At 40.5% G+C, this 17,616-nt stretch overlaps 2 protein-coding genes across 3 annotated transcripts in view; one reads left to right on the top strand and one right to left on the bottom strand.

The window, feature by feature from the left end:
* Positions 1–17,616, bottom strand: part of LOC149500618 (waprin-like protein) — a 337,771-nt gene that overhangs the window by 219,877 nt on the left and 100,278 nt on the right. The window lies entirely within an intron of this gene.
* Positions 1–17,616, top strand: part of Vps15 (vacuolar protein sorting 15) — a 31,664-nt gene that overhangs the window by 5,819 nt on the left and 8,229 nt on the right. For both annotated transcript variants that reach the window (XM_089735851.1, XM_089735852.1), the window contains exons 8-24: positions 894–1,086; positions 1,910–2,019; positions 2,462–2,570; positions 3,076–3,224; positions 4,816–4,959; positions 6,069–6,185; positions 6,550–6,684; positions 8,481–8,559; positions 8,730–8,806; positions 9,444–9,568; positions 10,167–10,255; positions 10,779–10,886; positions 11,672–11,747; positions 12,407–12,502; positions 13,462–13,584; positions 14,407–14,517; positions 16,950–17,104. In XM_089735851.1, the coding sequence (XP_089591977.1) occupies positions 894–1,086; positions 1,910–2,019; positions 2,462–2,570; positions 3,076–3,224; positions 4,816–4,959; positions 6,069–6,185; positions 6,550–6,684; positions 8,481–8,559; positions 8,730–8,806; positions 9,444–9,568; positions 10,167–10,255; positions 10,779–10,886; positions 11,672–11,747; positions 12,407–12,502; positions 13,462–13,584; positions 14,407–14,517; positions 16,950–17,104 (1,996 nt within the window). The remainder of the gene's footprint in view (positions 1–893; positions 1,087–1,909; positions 2,020–2,461; positions 2,571–3,075; positions 3,225–4,815; positions 4,960–6,068; positions 6,186–6,549; positions 6,685–8,480; positions 8,560–8,729; positions 8,807–9,443; positions 9,569–10,166; positions 10,256–10,778; positions 10,887–11,671; positions 11,748–12,406; positions 12,503–13,461; positions 13,585–14,406; positions 14,518–16,949; positions 17,105–17,616) is intronic.

The raw sequence follows: 17,616 nt of genomic DNA, 5'->3' as shown, positions 1-17,616 counted from the left end.
CTTCAAACCGAAACGCATTACTGCTTCACGGCAGAAATAGGCAGGGTGGTGGTAACTACCCGCGCGGACTCACGAGACGTCCTACCACCAGTAATTACGCAAATTACAATTTAGCGGGTTTGTTTTTCATTACACGAAGTTATCCCTTCACCGTGGAATGATCAATTGTGAAGAATTCTTAGTACCTATTTCGAGATTCGAACGCCAGTTAATGTGTATTGGTAGTCATACACTTAACGCAAGTCTAAACTTGCACAAGTATAATGTCACTCCTAATGGTAGCCATACACGTAACGATATACTTGTGAAAGTTTAGACTTGCACAAGTATAATGTCACTTTTGAGTGACCAACAATGGCTCAAGTATGATTGAACGATATCATTTCTATGAAAGTGAGCAGAGCATCCGGGTGTGTCGATGAACGAAGCTTTGGCAATAGTTGGGTCAATATTTGCTACAAAAAACTGAAAAGACTTAAAGAAACCGAAATATATGGTCTAAAGACTGGTTAAAAAAAGAAAGCATTATTCGCACATCAATTTATTAAATGAATTAAAATTTGCAAAGACAGACTTCATTTTTAAATATTAATAAATTCCTCCAAACTGTCTCGAAATCTATGTCTCTCACTCGTCATTTTAGCGCGTTTAAACCGACCGCAGAACGTGCACACAAGCAGGCGGTTACTGCACGACTGTAACTTCAAACGCCGGCATGCCACACACGTTCAAGTAAACTTGCGCAAACGGAAATTTGCACTAGTTTATAATCGAAAATTTAAACTTTCATAAACTTGTACAAGTCTAGAAATTTGCGCAATAATTTTCCAACACACGTAACGTTACGTGTATGGCTACCATAATGCTCACGTATGCTCACGTTGTGTTTGCAGATACTGCTGTCTCACGACTCGGTATCGCGCGTGCGTGCGGCGGCGGTGGCGGGCGCGGCGCGGTGCGTGGCGCTCGTGACGTCACTGCCCAAGGCGGACTGCAACGTGTTCCCCGAGTACATTCTGCCGGAGTTGGCGGCGCGGGCCACCGACCCCGCCGTGCCCGTGCGGATCGCCTACGCCAATAACATTGGTAAAATAACATTTCTGTATATATATATCGACGCTTGAAAGGCAAACGTGACTAAGCGACAATAACTGCTTTATACATAAATGATAGGCAATAACCATATTCGATGCGCAAATAATATATATTTCTAGGTCTATTAAAATCATTTCAATCCTACAGCTAGATTCGCTAAAATATATATTTTTTCAGATATTTCAACTTTAAATTAGTCTACTGTAAAGTTCACGCATTGTTCACGCTTTGAAGATTTCAATTAAAATCACGTTACCATTTAACATTATTTTTCAAAAATCTTAATTCAAGACCTCATAGTGTGTTAATATTACAAATAACTTAAGAACTATGTTAGTATTTAAATATATCTATAAACTCCGTCCCTGGCAACTTGATTAAGCACGTGTAAGCACGTAAGTGTAAGCACGCCCTTTAGATTAATAGTGTACACATAACGTACACTATTAATCTAAAAAAAATCAAAAATAATGCGCGTGAAAGAAGTGAAGCTTCTATTGCGATATGTAGCATTGTGGTTTTCTTCATTTTATATCCTTAAATCAAATTTCTCTTGTATTAGAAAATGTTGTGTGTAAGAGAAACGACCTAGCTCGCTTTCTCCCTCTCTCCACGGTCGAGTGGTTCGCGAGACGCGCTCCGTCTATTTTCTCACTCCCGCTCGTTCTAAATTGTATCTTTTCTCTCAAGCCGTAACGAATCTGTCGAAAGTTAAATTTTACTCTCAATGTACCTCAAGAAGTTTCACTTCCAAAAACAAAGGATTTCCGACTTTATTTTCACTACAGTAGAGCTGTAATTTGCTTGTGCACAGCCAAGCTAGCAGAGACTGCGGTGCGATTCCTCGATCAGACTCAGAACGCGATAGACAAGGAGGCCACGAACATCAACTACGAGACGGAATTATGTGCTCTACACGAGATGGTGAGTGAGTACAATAAAACGCGCAAGGTACAGCTAAGAACGCAATGGAACGCAAAGAATGTCTGACGCACGAAGTCGACGGTGTGTTACAAGCTCCAAAGCTCTTTTCTTCATTTTTATGCTCGTGCCTTCCAAGGGCTTCACGCGTCCCGCCCCTCCCGCACCCCGCAACCCTCTGCGCGTTCCACTACTCTCGCGTTCCAAGTTAACTTTCTAATGCGAAGCATTGTTTTACTCCGGCTTGAAGAGACCCACGTAACAATTGAGACTCCGACCTCATGTCTCAAGGCTGTCTTTAGGCTTTGATAACCGATTAACAGCAAATGAGCCGTGAGCCCGTTCGAAACTAACCAACTTGAGCGTGGTCGGTGTACATGTGCCCATGGGCAACACCGCGCTTTAGAAAGATGCCAGGTTCTCACTAAGACGCTTTGGACTTTAGGTTCGTTCAACCGTGTCGTATCTCCTGACGGACTCGCAGGCGGTTGTCAAGAGGGCCGTCGTGGAGAATGGGATCTCCAAGCTTTGTATATTCTTTGGGAAGCAGAAGGGTAAGAAAAAAAGCATAGCCGCATAAAGCTTTTCTTACAGGAAGAAGAGTTCACGCATCACCCGGTGATGAGTGGTTGTCGAAAAGCATAGATGGCTCATCGTTAGTGCCGCTTTGAGATATAAGGTCAATGTCTCATTGGCTGATGACGATTCACTCTTCAAACAAGACGAGTGCATTAAGTACTGCAGTATTATATTGGTCATCACATCTCACAGGACCCTCAAAGGATTTTTATATACTATTTTTGTGATATCAATGCCTCGACTTCACAATGCCTTCCTTAAAAGACGCAATACGCAAAACGAATTTAAACCTTGAGGTGTCAGTCATTATGGTCGAATTTCGATCACAAAGACACCATTCGTAGCGGCTGTGCCTCTCATATTACCAGTGTCAATAACCAATCGCGACTACTAACCTTCAGATGGCATATGCTCACTGCATGAGGCGATGAGAAAGACATAGAGAGATAAGTTAGTCTCACTAGTACATTCCTGATTCAGCCAATGACGTCATCCTGTCGCATATGGTGACGTTCTTAAACGACAAAGACGAAGTGGCTCTGAGGGGGTGTTTCTTCGAGAGGGTCGTGGGCGTGGCCTCGTACGTCGGACAACACGCGGCACCTATATTGGTCCCTCTCTTGCAGCAGGTAATCTTCTTATTCTGTCTCTTTCTCGTATCTGAAAGTAAAAAAAACCTTATTCTTCTTGCCCGTACTTGAAAACAATAATAAGTGAGTATTATTTTTAAACACCAACAACGTAGCGTGATTTACGCCATTTAAGCCTTTGAATTAGAATCTCAAGCAGATTATATCCAAATATCAGCGTTTAGCCTCAAATGACGTCACAAATGTTACCGTAAACATTGCACGGAAAATTCGTATATTATCTTGTTAATTAAAATGGATTGCTGTACGAGAGACGAAATGATGAAGGTCGCGGGTCTGGGTGTTGTGGTGAACTTTTGAGGAGGAGGGGAGTGGGTCTATGTGAAGCAAGGGACGTCTGTGGGACATAAAACAAAATCTAACGGGTTCTCACCAAGATCTTCACACTTAAACGGTGTTTACCGAACAATCCGTGAACCAAGAGCTTGTAATATCGACAAACAATTGAAGAACCCGTTAACCCGTTGACTGCCATGTAGGTCACCGGTGCCCTACGCGGCGCACTGAAGTAATTAAGTCGATTTCTGTTACTAAGCGCCTGGATTGTCTAACTTTGCCTTCTTTCGTTTTTAATGTAGGTTTTAGTCTTATAGATCCCTTAGAAATATATTCATTCTCAGTATCGCTCGAATTCGTCTTTCCCAGAGTCTACTAGATATTCCGGCGTCATAGTAAGAAGATCGAAAACAGAAATCGACATAATTATGTACTTCACTGCGCCGCGTAGGGCACCTTTTTTTCCCTACCTATTCTAGTAACCTCGAGGGCTTATTCTAGATTCACCGAACTAGTAGGTGAGCTCACGGGGCTCAAACCGGAAGTGCTGCTAACACTGACCCTAGGAAAAGCAGTGCTTCGCAGAATCTACTACCGGATCGGAAACGCGACCCACTAAGAAGATTCGGTGAAAAACTCAGTGAGCTGTGTCTATGGGTCAATTTACTCGTCGAGCCCTTCGTCGGAATCGACGGGTTCGACGAGGCCAGTGACCGGTGCTTGAGGTACCTGTGGCGGGTAGCTATCATACGACGCAAGATATTTGACAGATCCCTGAATCTCGCTTACGACATTTTCAAGACAAGTTCGCATATATACAAGTTCCGGACAACAACATTCGGACCGTCGCGTCGGTCTACCGAGCAAATATCACCCGCTCGGTGGAAGATCTTCTCTCCATCGTATACCTACACACTGGTGACCTGCGCCGGAACAATTGCAGCCTTCACACTTCATCATCAGCGCATCAAGAACTTCGGCTACCACAATTCCCGCATTTTCCTAGATAAAAGCAAGTCATCGACAGTCGTCCCAAAGCAAGCCAGCATCGCAGCCTGTATATATGCAAGCTTGTCTTGAAAATGTCATAAGCGAGATTCCGGCATCTGTCAAATATCTTGCGTTGTATGATGGCTACCCGCCACATACCTAAAAGCACCGTTAATGGATCGGGAGGATCAGTAATGGCGTGCTTAGGGTCGTAGGACACCGGTGATTTACGTGTTGGTCAACGTGTTAAATAATAGCTTGCGCAATGCGTACTTAGACAGTTCAAAGCTATTTTCCGATTCAGGGCCTAACTGACCAATCGGAATGGATAATAGCCAAAGCGCTCCGGGCCACGACCAGTCTGGCGGAGCTGGGGCTGCTGCCAAAACAAGCGCTCTGTGGTCTGGTCGCCGAGGGCGCTGTTCTATTGGCGCATCCTAATCTGTGGGTATGTATCTCATGAGGCGACTTTATCTACGGCATACGGTGGTATATATATATTTATATATATATCAGCAGTTCTGAACACAATCAAATATACTAAAAACAATGAAAATATAAAGTAACCTACAGATTGTAATTTTAAATAAACTTGAACACAATTAGAATTGAACAAAAATAGAATGTACATATAGAACTTAATTGCACGTTTGTGAATTCAATTGAAAATTAACGCTGACAAATCGCGTTGACACTACCGCCCTCTATGAGAGGCAACGAGAAATTCATTGGTATTTTCCCTTTCGCTGCCACTTATAGGCTTTACCGTAAACCTATTACAATGTACAGGGTGTTAGGAGATCCCTTCCGAAAACGAAGACAGACGGTAGTACTAATGACACCTCTAATGATACGACAAAAAAAATCGATCCCGATTAAAAAATAAATAATTTAAAGTTTATTTTTGTTTATTAAGTTTATTTTATTGTTATTTAAAGTTTAAAAAAACTAACAGAATACCGTTTTAAAGAAAATCCAACTAAAAAATAGAAAATAAATTTTAATAAATTTGAATTAAGAATAGTGTAAGCAAAAATGATTTTATTGTAAAAAAAGCGTGGGGAGCTTTTCAGGATATTATCAAAATAACCCTTCTACTCATATCCGTTCATAAAATATTTATAGCTCCTGATACCATGCACCCCACGCTTTTTTTTACAATAAAATCATTTTTTCTTACACTATTCTTACACGAATTTCTTACGTATTTTGTTAGCTTTTTTTAAACTATTATTTATTTTTAATATTTTAGATTTCAATTTTTTCAATTTTTTTTTAATTTTCTTTTATTATTGAACTGTCATCGCTCCTTAATAAGTACACCACATTTCGAGTTGATCCGACGTTTTGAAGGGGTTCAAAATCATGTTCAAAGATTCCGTTACATACATACGTCTGAAGCTAATAAAAGCTTATTAAAAAAACATATTTTTGAAATGTTTTTTTAGCATTATTTACGCTTGCATCATGTTAGCTCAGCTAAATGAAAGGATAGTTTCATAAAAATTACTTTACTAAAAAAACACCCAGTATGTATACACGTATGTAATATTTCAGATAAGGCACGAAGTCTGCGGCCTCATATCGTGTGTGGCGAGCCTGTTGAATCCCATAGACGTGAACTGCAAGATCCTGCCTTTGGTGTGGCCGCATTTGAAACACAAACTGATACAAGTGAGTAGACTAATTCTTAGCTGAAGAACGCGATATCGACTTCACGGGATCAGAGATTATATCGTAGGATGTGAGGCGGTTTGGTTTAAGCGACTTTTGCAACTTTACAGGAGAGACATCTAAAGATTATTCAAGGTGGGTGGCGCATTTACGTTGTGGATGTCTATGGGCTCCAGTAACCACTTAACACCAGGTGGGCTGTGAGCTAGTCCAACCATCTAAGCAATAAAAAAAAAAAATTGGAAAAAATATATCATATCAAAAAAAACTTCTTCAGCTATTTGAATGCGGTAAACTTAATGCGGAATGAGTGCGGAAATTCAATCGTAACGACATTATAATAATAACTATTTTTGATTGATAGGTAGAAAGAGCTGAATTGTTACTCGAGAGCTTAGCGGAACCGATACCTAGGAAGGTTCTAGACGCGGTCCTTAAGCACGGCGACGTCGACAGACTGGTGCAGACCCTCAGGGAGAGAAGGAACACTCGACTTAAGGTTAGTTTTTGAAGGGACGTTGTGAAGTCGCCTTGGTGGCCTTAAAGTGGCCTTAAAGATAAGACGCCTTGGTGGCCTTAAAGTGGCCTTGGTGGCCTTAAAGTGGCCTTAAAGATAAGACGGTGCCCCCTATCGTGCGATGCGACTGTGCCGGTGTTCGAATCCCGCGGCAGGTACCAATTTTTCTAACGAGATCAGTTTTTCTAATCAATCGTACTTAACGCAATGTAAATGATTGACTTCGACAATGAAGGAATACAATCTTGTAATAAAAATAAAATATACTAGAGGTCCCGCAGTAGTCGAAATTCGACTATAATTAATTGGAATTGTAAGTTTGTACACTATTATGATTGTATTTTGAACGCCAAGACTATACTGTAGAAAAATATTAATAAAGATAAACAATAATTAATCTATACTCAATTCGACAACAGACGTCAAGAACGAAAGTTTGACAATAAATAGTATGCATGCGTGTGTGCGTTAAATACATTGTATGTAGTGTGTGTAATGTTTTCTTTATTGATTTAATGTATCTTTTATGCATTATGTTAAAAAAATATTAGCATTGTGCACTTCTTCTCTATATTCTCTATAAGTGTGGAAAATTTCATACTCCTCCGTCCGCGCAATTTTCGTAAAGAGGGATACAAAGTTTTTGCTTCACGTATTAATATATAGATATGACGAAGAGGCTGATTCCATGGTGTTTTTAAAATGATGACATCGGCGTCGCTGATGCAATTCTCTTCATCATTGCCATTGCCTTCCATAATGTCATCGTGACATTACAGATACAGACAGACAGATAATACACATAAATTAATTATACTTGTAGATAAGAAACACGAGCACTCAACAAATATGTCTACGGGCGTCGGCCACTAGATGGCTTCGCTTTGATTAGTTTCTCATTGCTCCAATAGATGGCAGCAACATATTACCTAACCTATATTTTATTTTTAATGAAGGGTTTTTTAAATTTTCCGAATCCACAAATTGATAAAATTTAATCAATTTGTCTATAACAAATAAAGACTTGTATGATTTATTAATTTATTTTTATTTTCTATGTTTAGTTATTCAATAATTAAATGTCTTAACTTTAACAACATATAACTTTAGGGGCATCAGCTACAAGATGTTGATAGTTTTAAATACAAAAAAAATATTTGTCTTAAAGTATCGCAGTCTCAGGACGGTTTTTTGTTAACGCTGTGGAATCTGTTTACGGATACCCGGTCTAGAGGGGTAACCGACCGGGTTATGTCGGACTCCGGCGCCTCCAGAGAAAAAGAGGGAGAAGAGGAAGACCAAAGTCCTCCTCTACTTCCTACCGGGAGACTACGCCTTGAGAAAGGGGCGAGTTTCAGGGCCCTGGCGCGACCATATCCACTCGTATTTATAGTAAAACAGTAGGTAGGTAGTTTGTTCCTTATTTTTTCTGAATACCGTCTTATACAATTATTGATAAAATATGCTTTGGACTTATGACAGGTATCCAACAATATTAACATTGAGAAAACAGTTAATTTTAACCATCTTAGTTAACTAAATAGCAGAGTTGCGTCTATATATATAATGTGCAGGATTATTGGTGGTAGGGCGTTTTGTGAGTGTGCACGTATAGTTGCCACCATCTACCGCTGCTTTGTAATTGTCTTGAGAATTGGACCTCATCCCTCAAGGTGAGTTTTTGAGGCGTACGTGTCTTCTCCGAGCTTCAGTGATCAGCGCAGAGACAGTACATCATGGAGGATCCCCCTAAAACCTCAACAAAATATCTGTTTCAGGTCAAACAAGGAACCGTGCCACAGTACTCGGAAATGGGGAACCAGCTCAGAAACCTGTTTAGAAGACTCGCCTCTGACGGTAAATTAATACTAACGGATAACCCTACTAACCCTTGAAGGCCGAGACAGTTTTGTTCTCACACAACTAACTGACCTGGTCAAGATTCCATGGTGTCCCATCCCTCCCTCCCCCACACTGCCTTACGCCCCTTCACCACACCAGACCTGGTACATGAACGTTTGTTACAGGTATGACGGAGTATGTCGAAAATCAACTGTTAGCGATGAGCGCCCACTTGATCAAAGTACAAAGCTCTGCGATACATGTGAGTACAATGGTAACGAAAATATTATATTGTAGTGTGTGTGTGTGAGTGCGTGCGCGTGTGTGGGTGCGTGCATGCGTGCCTGCGTGCGTGGGTGTGTGTGTGTGTTTTTTTATTGCGCTTGTAGGCAGACGAGGATACGGCCCATCTGATGGTGAGTGGTTACCGTCGCCCATGGACTTCAGCAATGCCAGGGGCAGAGCCAAGCCGCTGCCTACAGCTCGTGCGTGCGTGCTTGCATGCGTTCGTGGGTGTATGCGTGCGTGCGTGCTTTCGTGTGTGTGCATGCGTGCGTGCGTTCGTGTGTGAACGCTTGCGTGCATGCGTGTGTGTGTATGTATTTGTGTATCACGTCGCAGTGTACGCCCACACGCCGCAGAAAAAGTAGGAGAGTACCAAAGTGCTCTGTATATTCATGGTTCATTGATGGATCACTGCATTCTTTGTGCGTAAACACCGCGAAGTGAACGTCGCCGCCCGCTTTGAGACATGAGGTCGAAGTCTCAATTGCACAACTGCTCCACCCCACAAACTGTTGCAAACTAACCTCTGAATAGTTTAAGTCGTTTACGTCTGTTCGTTGAATTAAAAATCGAGCACCCTCATTATTGTTGTCCCCGGACATGTACGTTTCCAGCACACAACTGACGTCCCGGGCAGACTGACCCTGCAGAACAGTGGCATCTCCAGGTCGGTGCAGCTGGACTCGAACGCCAGCGACGCGCTTCAGCCCACGGCCCGAATGTACACCTCCGCGCAAAAGTATGTTTCTATTACATAGAATATGCAAGGGTGTGATATGTAAGGGTAGTGTTCCTTCACGCGGTCCGCACTAACTTGAAACCCCTTCAGGTTATTCAATCCCGATTCTGCAGGATAGCCGTCGGAGCACCATGGTTCCTCAGGAACGTGGATCTCCACGATGATCTGGAACTTGAGTCGGCTTGAGAAAGCGGCACGACATGAGAACCCTCTTGTCGGGGCCGCTGGAAACTACATACTCGGTCCTGTAGACCGAATTGTAAACAGTCGACGCCGCCCAAAACGCGTCATTACGGATCTTCCCGGTCCATTAACGGTGCTTTTAGGTACCACAAGCACCGGTCATCGTTCTCGTCGAACCCGTCACTTGCGGCAAAGGGCTCGACGAGCGAATTAACCCTCAGACACAGCCCACTGAGTTTCTCGCCGGATATTCTCAGTGCGTCGCGATTCCGATCCGGTGGTAGATTCTGCGAAGCACTGCTCTTGCTAGGGTTCGTGTTAGCAACGTCGTCAGGTTTGAGCCCAGTGAACTCACCTACTAGTTCGGTGAATCTAGAACGATATATACGATGGATGATGAACGGTTCTTGGACAGGAAGCAGACGAGGACCAGCACAGCACCTGAGGTCCAAATGAACACGGAGTGGCAGCACATGTTCGGGCATAACGAGCAACAATCCAGAGGTACAGGTTTTATTAAAGCAGGTGTTAAGATGGGTGCGGCTGTTAGGTGACGACGACACCTGTCTTGATACTTGAGGTCAGTTATGATATATACATTAAAAAAATGTCATTGTATTTTTTTATTGTTTAAATGGGTGGACGAACTCACAGCCCATCTGGTGTTAAGTGGTTACTGGAGTCCATAGACATATACGACGTAAATGCGCCACCCACCTTTTGATAAGTTCTAAGGTCTCAGTATAGTTACAACGGCTACCCCACCCTTCAATCCGACGCGTTACTGCTTCACGGCAGAAATAGGTAGGGCGGTGGTAACTACCCGCGCAGACTCACAAGAGGTCCTACGACCACTGGGTGGAGGAGCTCACAACCCACCTGATGTTAAGTGGTTACTGGAGCCCATAGACATCTACAACGTAAATGCGTCACCCACCTTGAGATATTAGTTTTAAGGTCTCTGTATAAGTTACAATCAGTAAAGTTAATGTAGACATTTAAAATTGAGTAATAAAGTATTGTGTAGCTTCAGAGTCGGTGAGCCAGACGGGAGCGTCGTCCGTCACCGCGTCGCAAACCGCCTCCGGGCAGCAACAGCACTCGCAGATGGGCCACAGCGCTAGTTACGTGCAGTGTGAGTACCCGAAACGTTATAAACGTGATGCTTACGACCGTGAGCACTCGTGAGTGTCCGTGATCATTCGTGAGCGCTCGTGAGTATTCTTGCGAATTCTTCACGTTACGTATATATTAACATAACTGATGTTAATATGTGTATAAAACGGTGAACCGTAAAGCAACTCTAATGGCAATGTCATAACAAAAAAGATTGGTGCCAACTATAATCTTGGCGTGGTTATGTATTTCTTATATTTTCTCCTCATTGTTTTTTTGTTGACTTTCAAAGAAATCTGACTATATCTGAATAACAAAATTGTATTTAATATTCTGGATTCTGGACTAGAGCCAGAGTAATTGAGCACACAACAGAACAACGGTTCGACACTATATTTTTTGCATTCATCAAGATTACAGCAGCGATGGTTACAATTTAATTAATATTCACAATACAAGATATTATTGGATATTACTTTCCACGGTTTTTTCCTATATTACAACGATATAATTTAATATGTTATATAATAAATGACAATGCCCATCTGTGCCCCAGAAATGCCCAGATAAAGTATATTACAAGATTGCTCTAATAAATAAAAAACTAGAATTATGTTGTTAATTTTAAATCATATGGAGTATAATAGATAAAGAATGTTGCTAAAATAATACTACTCAAATATACATACATACGTATGGTTATTTAAATAAACTTGTGAATCATAATAAAGTAATGGACGGCTTAATGCAACATGAGTTCATGAATGTTTATTTGTTTTAAATTATTATATTATATTTTTATAGATTGTATGGCGGCTTGCAGAGTTGAACTGAGAGATTTAACCGCTCGGATGCAGCAAAAATTTCAAAAGTCTTTGAGGTTAGTTAATTTATTCCTTTTTTATCCATGTGCCCGCGATATACAGGGTGTCCCAGAATGAATGAATAATCCTGAAACACCTCATAGTAGAGCTATAGGGAACTTAAACTTTTTTTCTTAGATAGCACCTAAATTAAAAACAAAGAAAAATACCAAACTTCATGATTAAAATTTAAATTCAGATTAACTTTTATAAAAAATTACACTAGCTGCTCATACGATTTCCTTATATTCCATAGTACAGTCCATGTAGAATATTATAACACCAAAAAGCCTATGTTGTATATTCCAAAAACGCACAGCAGTATGCAAAATATCAACTTTTTTTTTAAATACGTAATTCGGGTTCTCCTGAGAATATTGTTTTATTTTTTATTTTGTGTCTCCAATAGTTTTACTATGAAGTGTTTCCGGATTATCCATTCTTTCTGGGACACACTGTATAATAATAAGCCTTTATTGCTGTTAAAAAAATTACAATGCCTATATCTAAACACACTGTATATCACAACGTTAATACCGCTATACTCACTTTGAAGTATGATGTTGAACTCTTAATTGTATTCGATAATGCCTATCCAAAGAGCATGACTGCTTCGCGGTGGGCACATGGGCGCTTGTAACGCCAGCCCAACTAAAAGTTCTACTTCCTTGTCCAGGAGTCATGAGAACGCAGCAGAGAGCAGCGACGACATAATACCGCCTGCGTCGTGGCGTCCAGGCAACCAGCTTTTGGCTTATCTACACGAACACAAGTAAGCTCCACTGACTTCCTGCGGGTTAGAAGTAATCAAATACTACACGTTGTAACGGTGCAGTGCCCGGCGATAAACACAGCTGATCGAGCTTTAGAAAGAGACAATCGGCTAATTTCGTTTTCGTAGAGCGCTATCTCTGTCACACACTACCTATGTGATGTGTGTCAGTCGGTTTAAGTGCAATATTGTGCAATCATAATGTTATTGGAACCTCTGGGTCCGCGGAGGGACTTCGGTTCCCTCTGTATTTTGTACCGCATGTTCCATGGGGAGTGCTCTGAGGAATTATTCGAGATGATACTGGCATCTCGTTTTTACCATCGCACCGTCCGCCACCGGAGTAGAGTTCATCCATACTACCTGGAGCCACTGCGGTCATCCACAGTGCGTTTCCAGAGGGCTTTCTTGCCACGTACCATCCGGCTATGGAATGAGCTCCCCTCCACGGTGTTTCCCGAGCGCTATGACATGTCCTTCTTCAAACGAGGCTTGTGGAGAGTATTGAGCGATAGGCAGCGGCTTGGCTCTGCCCCTGGCATTGCTGAAGTCCATGGGCGACGGTAACCACTCACCATCAGGTGGGGCGTATGCTCGTCTGCCTACAAGGGCAATAAAAAAAAAAATAGTGTTTCGTGCGACAGAAATAACACTACAAAGTGAAAATTAGTCGGTGTGCTTTATTCATTGCCGGGTAATATATGCGTCACGATCGAAAACTTGAATGACGTTAGCGAGAAGCTTCAAGTCTTGGGGCGATGGAAAACCTGATATGCGACACTGACACTAAAGTCACTTTAACAAATTGTGGCAGCACGCAATGTACACCAAACTCACTTTAACAAATTATGGTAGCACGCAATGTACTTTGCTTTTTTATGTTCAGTTTTAGTCTTAATTAAAAGTTTCGATCTTTAAAATATCAAAAGTCATATCTGAGACGACCCTTAATTCCTCAGGGCCCAGGTCAACGACCTGGTGACGCTACCCGCGCACCGGAACATGTTCGGCTCGTGCTCGAATGACGGCACCGTCCGGCTGTGGGACGTGGCCAAGCTGCAGGGACACGCGCACATCAACAGGTCAATACCATAATAACTTTACGTCACTTTTTATTTTATTTTTATTGCATAGATGGGTGGACGAGTTCACAGCCCACCTGGTGTAAAGTGGTTACTGGAGCCCATAGACATCTACATCGTAATTGCGCCATCCACCTTGAGATATAAGTTCTAAGGTCTCAGTGTAGTTACAACGGCTGCCCCACCCTTCAAACCGAAACGCATTACTGTTTCACGCAGAAATGGGCACGCATGGGAAATCTAGTGGGCTGTGAGCTCGTCCACCCTAAAATAAAAAAAAAATACAGTCTAACCGGATTAATTTGGTAACACTAGCCCTAGCAAGAGAAGGGTTTCACAGAATCTACCTCCGGATCGGAAACGCGACCCACTGAAAAGATCCGGCGAGAAACTCTGTGGGCTGTGTCTGTCTATGGGTTCATTTACTCATCGAGTTCTTTGTCACAAAGCGTAGGGTTCGTCCAGAACGATGACTGGATTGACTGGTGCTTGTGCTTAGACAGGATTTTAAGCACCAGTTAGTCAATCGGGAGTTTGACACAAATTTGTTAAACACCACACCGAGAATTCAGTGAATGTGTTTTATCAAAAATATTTAATGGTAAGTGGTTACCGTCTTAACCCATAGACATCGAAAATATATGAGAGATCAGTTTTTATATACATTTTGTTAACAGACATCGATGGCGCGATTTGGTTCGTACAACTAGCGCCATCTATTGACGACGTTTAAATAAAGTTCCATCTATTGCTAAACCAATACGAACCTTAAAACGTATGTACGTAAGGTCTGTTTGAAAGCTTTTCGAATTACGTTCGCAGATCGAAATCGATGTACAACAGGAGCGCGGGCCCGGTGATATCGTTGGCTTCGTGCGAGGCGGGGCAGTCGTTCGCGGCTGCCACCCAGGACGGATCCGTGTTCGTGCTCAGGTAGGCTATTTTTTTATAAGGAATTTTATGACCTGGTAACTAGGACCTTTAAGTCATGTCTTATTTTAATTTATATTTTAATTTTTATGACAAATGATAATATGGAGTGAAATTAAATGAAGATGATTAATTTGAGACATTAATGAACTGGGATGAAATTAAATGTAGTCAGATGAGATGCTATTATAATAGGTAGAAAAAACAAAAAACTAACGACCCTCGATCCAACAGTCAAGGCTGATAACACGATAATTGTGGCCGTCAGCGCAAAAGTAGCCTAACCTACAATTTTTCATAATCGTGTTTATAATTATGTATATTGCAATTTATTTACTAGCCCGGCGATGCTGATATGGTCTCTCTAGACCATTCGCTTAGGTAGGGAAAAAAATTATAAACCGGTATATATCAGCAGTGGTGAATTTACACTAGGGGCAAGTGCCCAGGGCGGCAAAATTTGAAAGTGTTTTTTTTTCTTATCGGGATTGCTCTACGTAATTATTATAATTAATTCTATAATTAATAAATTTCTGTTTAATTGATAATTCAAGAAATTCAATTCATCCATTATTTGTGAATTACAAAGGACAATGCCCATTTTCTATGGGCGTTTGGGCCCCTAAAAAAAGTTGTCGGGTGATGATGATTTTAACTTAATTTGATAGACAAAGAAATATCGTTTCATATTCAGAAAACGATTTTTATATTCTCACCCAGGTTTAAGAGAAATCTGTTTTTTTCTGCAGCTAAAATTAAGTTGTTAATCGTTTTCTTCGAAATCAATAATCGCTCTCATCATTATTTACAGTATTAAATAAGTTAATTGTGGTTAATGTTGCTAGAAATAAGCCCTTACGTACATTTTATTATTATTATATCCTCATAATAATAATAAAATGAAATGAAATCCGGAAGCCGGCAACGATATTGCTGTTGTTGTTTTTAAATTCGCCAACAAGCAGGCAAAGAGCGTAGCCTATACAGCCTAGTCTGTCATAGTTATATTTTTTATATATTTTTTATGTTAATTAAAATCCGGTGTATTTCTTTTTATTGCTTTTTGGGAGTTTTGACGTCAACTTGATGAATACCACATTGAGTGAGCGTGAATTTCCGCAACCTTTTATCTTGAAAAAAAAAAACAGGCACTGCTGTGTTAGCTACAGTTTTATTCCAATGCCTCAATAATCGTGAACAACGATTATTGACATTTAATACACAAAACAACACCCAATTTGTATATTATACATCACAATAAGCTATCAAAAAAACATAAAATAAAACTTCAAGTGACGCTTCACTCGGGTTGCTGCCAAAACTCTCTGATCATATATAATAAGAATAGAGTAATGGTAGGCCATTGAGATTTTTACTAATGGAACCATTAATATCTAAAAATATTAAATAATTCATGGTTTTAAGTAATAATTATTATTACAATACATAAATATTGAATTGAACAACAATAAACTAAAAAGTCTGTGAATTATAACCATTAGCAATTTTGTTAATTTGTTGTTCAAGTCACAGACAACTATTTCGTTTGTCAGCATATTATAAGTTTACTATAAGGCTGTATGGGCTAATTTTCCCTTTGTCTATTGGCGAATTTAAAAACTATGGCACTCAGTTTTGGGATGTTATCAAATAAGTAATTTATTTTTTTGTAAAACAATGCCAGGGTGAAAGAAATGTTGATACATAAACTAAACAACATGAAAAAATAAGGCATAGTTTTTCAAGTACAAATAGTTTTGTCATGAAGTTGGCCCACTTTTGGGCATTGTCCTTTGGCACTTTTGGTAAAAATTAATAATTGGTTTTTTAATTTACCAGAATTAAAGATATTTATTTTTTTCATGTATAATTACGAGTCAACCTAAGTGCCAAATTTATAATTGTTAAAAAAAACTACATAATATATATTTATTCATGTTTTTGGAATATATAACATATTATAATAAAGTTTCTAGTGAAGTTGAAGAAGAAAATATAGGTATATATAAACTATAAGTCTTAGTTTAAGTAAAATTGTAGTATTGGGGCGGATTTTTTTCTGGTGCCCAGCGGTGGCATTAACCCTTTGACTGCCAAGTGCCACGTAGGTCACCGCCGTCCAACGTGGTGCACTGAAGTAGGTACTTGTGTCGATTTTTGTTATGATGGCGCCTGGATTCCTAAACTTTGTCTTATTTTGATTTTTAATGTATGTTTTAGTTTTTTCAAGTCACTGACAAATAGATTCATTCACAGTACCTTTTTCTATCATCCTCTTTCCCAGAGCCTACTAGATATTCCGGCGCCTTAGAAATTGACACAATTAAATTAATGCGCCACGTGACCGGTGACCTAAATGGCAGTACTTGGCAGTCAATGGGTTAAGGGTAAATCCGGCCCTGTATATCAGAGCACCCTGTATGTGACGCCCGCAGATTAGACAGCGCGTCGTCCCGCATGACCCTCTCGCAGTGCCGCCAGCTTGAGGTCGGGGCGGAGGGGGAGTGCTGCGCCATGACCTGCGCCGGCGGAGTCATATCGTACGCGACCCTCCGCTCTAAGATCGTCGGTTGGGACCTAAGGACACCCGGTAACTAAATGTGCTAAATTTTAGAAGTGAAACTTCTTTAAAATCGTTGTAATTTCAAACTCGATGAAACGAAAAAATAAGTCCATAGAGACAGACACATAAATGTATAGGATTCAGTCGGCGAGGGAATGATATAGAACACATTAGACGTATACAGCGCCATCTATGAATTTTTTTAATACTAACGTGTGTATGACACCTCTTATATTGAATTTTAATTTAGGATTATACGTGAAGTTAAAATATCGATTCACAGAGGGCGCTACCTCATACTATAAAAGATGATTTACAATTATTATTTACTAATGACAAAATTTTACATATACTAGACATTTAGGATAGTTGTATTTTAATTTTTGAAGATCTCACTTCTACCACGTGTGATTTGCACACACGTTTTTTTTTATTAGTCACACAATACACATTAAAAAGATACACAATAAATAACAACAAGTAAAAAATCTGGCTTGCAACGTAAGTCATGTGCGCACGACTAAACAAGACAATTGGGC

Source organism: Bombyx mandarina, chromosome 20 (genome assembly GCF_030267445.1).
Source record: "Bombyx mandarina strain Sakado chromosome 20, ASM3026744v2".
Classification (NCBI taxonomy): Eukaryota; Metazoa; Arthropoda; class Insecta; order Lepidoptera; family Bombycidae; genus Bombyx; species Bombyx mandarina.
Note: the sequence above shows the minus strand (reverse complement) of the source record. Positions and strands in the feature narration are given on the sequence as shown.